The 6,964-nt window shown below is 35.3% G+C and overlaps 1 protein-coding gene across 2 annotated transcripts in view; it reads left to right on the forward strand.

The window, feature by feature from the left end:
• LOC112238411 (slit homolog 3 protein) overlaps window positions 1–1,916 on the forward strand; it is a 442,088-nt gene extending 440,172 nt beyond the window's left edge. For both annotated transcript variants that reach the window (XM_042325880.1, XM_042325879.1), the window contains one exon: window positions 97–1,916. In XM_042325880.1, coding sequence (XP_042181814.1) covers window positions 97–338 — 242 coding nt within the window. In that variant the 3' untranslated portion in view covers window positions 339–1,916. The remainder of the gene's footprint in view (window positions 1–96) is intronic.
• The last annotated feature ends 5,048 nt before the right edge of the window (window positions 1,917–6,964 follow it).

Consider the following 6,964-nt stretch of genomic DNA (forward strand, 5'->3'; position numbering starts at 1 on the left):
GTCCATAATAATAATAATAATAGGAAATACAATCTATAATCGTCCATGTTAGAGTGAAATAAGTTACTGTGAAGCTCTCCCATTGACCTCTTTTAGATGTGACATGCCAGGGAGAGGCGGTGCATGAGCTGCTGAAGCGCCAGCAGCCCATGAACACGTGCACCTCCACCAGTAAGATCCCCCGGGTGGAGTGTCCCCGTGCCTGTGACGGGGGCCTCTGCTGCGCCCCATCTAAGAGCCGGAGGCGGAAAGTGTTCTTCAAGTGCACCGACGGGAGCTCGTTCTCTGAGGAGATTGAAATCACCCTGGAGTGTGGCTGTGCCAAGTGCCCATTGTAATATCCAGCTATCACCATGGAAACAGCCACAAACTAAATAAAGGACCTGCTGCCAGAGACCAAAAATAAAATATATTGTAAAATAAAACATAGAACTTATTTTTATTAATGGATTTTTTTTTTTAAAGAAGAGACTTGATCATTTAAAATAAAATGTTTTATATTATTGTGTCATATGAAGTTATTTTGTACCTAAAAAAAAAAAAAAACAGATTAACATTCCTGAAAGTATATGAATTTATATGTATAAATCTATATAAATGTATAACCCTAGCCCATGGTTTTTATTTGCCCAGTGTATTATTGCATGTGATTGTACGTGTTGATACGATAGGGGAGTCTTTGGACACTTTAAATGTGGAGCGAGAAGCTGAGGAAGCAATTGTACAAAAAGGCTGCGAAGAGAAGGAGAAGATGGTGCTGCATCTCCCCAGACATAAAAAAGAGAAAGGCAGTCTTTTTCCTGACCTTCAGCTCTGGAGGAGGCAAACAAGGAACTGTCCCACTTTGCTTCCCAGCTTTATAACGGACCTTCCCCACCACCAAGCTAGCTGAGCTCACGCTAAAGGACATTAAACTCTTATCCACAGAGCTTACAAACAGTGATTTATATTTTGTGCCATAGGAAAACCTTTTACATTGTTACTGATTTGTATTTGTTTGGTGTGCCACATCAGAGATTCTAGAGTACAACGGGCCAAGATGGCTTCTACAGTTTCCTGTCAGCCAGTGAAATTCTGTACTGTGTGTTTCTCTGTGTTTCTTACATGGTTGCATGACAGACACAAAGAGTCTGAGGCAGAATGTGAACTTTGTTCATGATACGACGACGGAAGACCCTGCCAATATACGATGGTTCCACCATAGAAATAGGATCCTCGAATCCTGTATATTTTAATAATAGAAGGTATTCTATTTTTATGACAAACTCATGAAGTTTGTCCTGGTGTCCAGGTATCATCAGCAAGGTAAGGTGTTGCTGATGTGTCTATGTGGTCACTGCTCAGTTGGAAAAGGACTTTATAACACCTGGCCTGGGAAATCTTTGTTGGACTCGAATCATAACCGTCTGTTACTACTAACATTATTAATTAAGCCCATTAGTACCGGATTGAAGTCATCACAGGATGTGAGGTCTCATCACAGTCGTCCCCCTGTCAGTCAGAATATATTCAGTAACACATTGTTCATTTTGATTTGATTATAGTACAACATCAGGACACTGCTTTAATGTACCGTACATTTCAAATAAAGTGTTACCAAATATACCTCAATTGAGAGTTTGTCAGTGATCAAGTTCAGTACTCCCCTTACCCCCAGTCCCTCACCCTAACAACTCCAATACCACCATGCCTCAAAAACATGACATTGAATGCTTCCGTATGTATGGAACGTGTAGGCTCTACAATGTAAATGATCTGTTGTGAGATGCCTTGTATTCTATAATAATAATGAGTATTATGTTGGCCATAATATAAGTTGCGTTCTCCAGATATAGAATTTATTTCTGGTAAAACATGAACTTGTGAATGATGAATAATTATGTTGAATGTTGAAATTAAATCTACCGTGAAATGAGTCTCTGTGTCTGAGTTAATGTACTGTAGGACTGACTGGTTACACTGCATGCTGTGGACATTGTAGAAATGCTCGAAGTAGACTAATGTTTGTACAATATTGTGCAAGTCCCTTGGAAAGATTTCCTTTTTTAGAAATAGCTTCAACTTCCCTGTGTCTACATTTCTATTTAATCAAACTGCAAATATTTACAAAAAGAATCCACTTCAAGAGGAAATGATCTGTATTTGAAATCAATGGTGGGCCTCGGGCTGGAAAGCTTTCCCATGCATCAGTGACAACTACAATAATCCTCTAGTGAGTCCTTTAATTACTTATTTGGGAGCTTTGGCTATTCACACAGTTTGAACTCTAGTACCTAATAGATAATGAAATCACAGGAAGGGCATGTTGTTTTCTGTTTATTTCCCACCATTTCAATCTGTTTGTGTTTAGTCTTCCAAACATCCCCTGGAGTACACCAGCCAGTCCATGTCTTTGATGTATCCCAGAAGTAGCACTGCTGATTCTAAGGGCCACCTAATCATCGGGCCCTTCATTAGTTGAATCAGCAGCGCTAGTTCTGGAATACATAAAATAACTGGCTTGGGGGTAGCCTACTTGAGGAGAGGTTTGGGGAACACAAGTGTAGTTGCTGCTTGTGCTGAAGGGCTCCGAGTTGCGCAGCGGTCTAAGGCACTGCATTCAATGCAAGAGGCGTCACTACAGTCCCTGGTTTGAATCCAGGCTGCATCACATCCGGCTGTGATTGGTAGTCACCATAGAGAGGCACAAGATTGGCCCAGTGTTGTCCTGGTTTAGCTGGGGTAGGCAGTCATTGTAAATAAGAATTTGTTCTTAACTGACTTTCTTAGGTAAATAACAAAGTGACTATTTTTACAGTGTGATGTGGTATCATTATTGACCAATAGATGGTGCCATCCACCACAGCTGTTATTCTACCAAAAAGCCTACACTGACGCTAACCACAGATTATAATTTGTGTTGGAATAAACATTGAGTTTTGGTTGCCAGGCTGCTTTCTATTTCTGAATCACAGGAAGAGCAATTAGATACTTCTTATTGTGTTACGTCATCAGTAAAACTGTGATGGGAGTGGAATAATTAGAAATAAACTGTGTGTGATCAAGGTCAGAGATAATCAAAAATGCTTGTGTTCGTTACACTGTTTATTCTAGCCGGCTTTATCTCTAAACTTCTAGCATGTTGGCTTTGATACTGTAAACAGTTAGATAGTGGTTCAGTCACCGTGATGAAAGAGAAAACCTAGTAAGAAGATCAAATCTAAAAGCCAAGGCAGGGAAAGCAACAAAGTGGATGAAAATACAGAGGCTCAGATCAGCAGACTCCTAAACAGCTTCTATCCACCGGCCATAAGACTGTTAAATGGATAACAACTACTGCTCCCCCTCACACCTACGCTGCTGCGAAAATTAGTATTGATTAGATTTATAACCACCGCTATGGTGCTGCTCATTGATTATTGAATTCCATTACTATTATTATCTATCTATCCTGTTACTGGTCACCATTACTTCTGTTTACATGTATTTATTACCATTAGTATCTATCTATCCTGTTACTGGTCACCATTACTCCTGTTTACATGTATATATTACCATTAGTATCTATTTATCCTGTTACTGGTCACCATTACTCCTGTTTACATGTATATATTACCATTAGTATCTATTTATCCTGTTACTGGTCACTATTACTCCTGTTTACATGTATATATTACCATTAGTATCTATTTATCCTGTTACTGGTCACTATTACTCCTGTTTACATGTATATATTACCATTAGTATCTATTTATCCTGTTACTGGTCACCATTACTCCTGTTTACATGTATATATTACCATTAGTATCTATTTATCCTGCTACTGGTCACTATTACTCCTGTTTACATGTATATATTACCATTAGTATCTATTTATACTGCTACTGGTCACTATTCCTCCTGTTTACATGTATATATTACCATTAGTATCTATTTATACTGCTACTGGTCACTATTCCTCCTGTTTACATGTATATATTACCATTAGTATCTATTTATCATGTTACTGGTCACCATTACTCCTGTTTACATGTATATATTACCATTAGTATCTATTTATCCTGTTACTGGTCACTATTACTCCTGTTTACATGTATATATTACCATTAGTATCTATTTATCCTGTTACTGGTCACCATTACTTCTGTTTACATGTATTTATTACCATTAGTATCTATTTATCCTGTTACTGGTCACGATTACTCCTGTTTACATGTATATATTACCATTAGTATCTATTTATCCTGTTACTGGTCACGATTACTCCTGTTTACATGTATATATTACCATTAATATCTATTTATCCTGTTACTGGTCACCATTACTTCTGTTTACATGTATATATTACCATTAGTATCTATTTATACTGCTACTGGTCACTATTCCTCCTGTTTACATGTATATATTACCATTAGTATCTATTTATCCTGCTACTGGTCACTATTCCTCCTGTTTACATGTATATATTACCATTAGTATCTATTTATACTGTTACTGGTCACCATTACTCCTGTTTACATGTATATATTACCATTAGTATCTCGCTATTTATCCTGCTACTGGTCACTATTACTCCTGTTTACATGTATATATTACCATTAGTATCTATTTATCCTGTTACTGGTCACCATTACTCCTGTTTACATGTATATATTACCATTAGTATCTATTTATCCTGTTACTGGTCACCATTACTCCTGTTTACATGTATTTATTACCATTAGTATCTATTTATCCTGTTACTGGTCACGATTACTCCTGTTTACATGTATATATTACCATTAGTATCTATTTATCCTGTTACTGGTCACCATTACTCCTGTTTACATGTATATATTACCATTAGTATCTATTTATCCTGTTACTGGTCACCATTACTCCTGTTTACATGTATATATTACCATTAGTATCTATTTATCCTGTTACTGGTCACTATTACTCCTGTTTACATGTATATATTACCATTAGTATCTATTTATCCTGTTACTGGTCACTATTACTCCTGTTTACATGTATATATTACCATTAGTATCAATATATTTATTATGTTACTGGTCACTATTACTCCTGTGTACATGTATATATTACCATTAGTATCTATTTATCCTGTTACTGGTCACCATTACTCCTGTTTACATGTATTTATTACCATTAGTATCTATTTATCCTGCTACTGGTCACCATTACTCCTGTTTACATGTATATATTACCATTAGTATCTATTTATCCTGTTACTGGTCACTATTACTCCTGTTTACATGTATTTATTACCATTAGTATCTATTTATCCTGTACTGGTCACTATGACCCCTGTTTACATGTATATATTACCATTAGTATCTATTTATCCTGTTACTGGTCACTATGACCCCTGTTTACATGTATATATTACCATTAGTATCTATTTATCCTGTTACTGGTCACTATTACTCCTGTTTACATGTATATATTACCATTAGTATCTATGTATACTGCTACTGGTCACTATTACTCCTGTTTACATGTATATATTACCATTAGTATCTATTTATACTGCTACTGGTCACTATGACCCCTGTTTACATGTATATATTACCATTAGTATCTATTTATACTGCTAATGGTCACTATTACTCCTGTTTACATGTATATATTACCATTAGTATCTATTTATACTGCTAATGGTCACTATTACTCCTGTTTACATGTATATATTACCATTAATATCTATTTATCCTGTTACTGGTCACTATGACCCCTGTTTACATGTATATATTACCATTAGTATCTATTTATACTGCTAATGGTCACTATGACCCTGTTTACATGTATATATTACCATTGGTGTCTATTTATCCTGTTACTGGTCACTATTACTCCTGTTTACATGTATATATTACCATTGGTGTCTATTTATACTGCTACTGGTCACTATTACTCCTGTTTACATGTATATATTACCATTAGTATCTATTTATACTGCTACTGGTCACTATTACTCCTGTTTACATGTATATATTACCATTAGTATCTATTTATACTGCTAATGGTCACTATTACTCCTGTTTACATGTATATATTACCATTCGTATCTATTTATACTGCTAATGGTCACTATTACTCCTGTTTACATGTATATATTACCATTAGTATCTATTTATACTGCTAATGGTCACTATTACTCCTGTTTACATGTATATATTACCATTAATATCTATTTATCCTGTTACTGGTCACTATGACCCTGTTTACATGTATATATTACCATTAGTATCTATTTATACTGCTAATGGTCACTATGACCCCTGTTTACATGTATATATTACCATTGGTGTCTATTTATCCTGTTACTGGTCACTATTACTCCTGTTTACATGTATATATTACTATTAGTATCTATTTATACTGCTACTGGTCACTATTACTCCTGTTTACATGTATATATTACCATTAGTATCTATTTATACTGCTACTGGTCACTATTACTCCTGTTTACATGTATATATTACCATTAGTATCTCGCTATTTATCCTGCTACTGGTCACTATTACTCCTGTTTACATGTATATATTACCATTAGTATCTATTTATACTGCTACTGGTCACTATTACTCCTGTCTACATGTATATATTACCATTAGTATCTATTTATACTGCTACTGGTCACTATTACTCCTGTCTACATGTATATATTACCATTAGTATCTATTTATACTGCTACTGGTCACTATTACTCCTGTTTACATGTATATATTACCATTAGTATCTATTTATCCTGTTACTGGTCACTATTCCTCCTGTTTACATGTATATATTACCATTAGTATCTATTTATCCTGTTACTGGTCACTATTACTCCTGTTTACATGTATATATTACCATTAGTATCTATTTATACTGCTACTGGTCACTATTACTCCTGTTTACATGTATATATTACCATTAGTATCTATTTATACTGCTACTGGTCACTATTACTCCTGTTTACATGTATATATTACCATTA

The sequence above is a fragment of the Oncorhynchus tshawytscha genome, linkage group LG08, assembly GCF_018296145.1.
Source record: "Oncorhynchus tshawytscha isolate Ot180627B linkage group LG08, Otsh_v2.0, whole genome shotgun sequence".
NCBI classification, from domain to species: domain Eukaryota; kingdom Metazoa; phylum Chordata; class Actinopteri; order Salmoniformes; family Salmonidae; genus Oncorhynchus; species Oncorhynchus tshawytscha.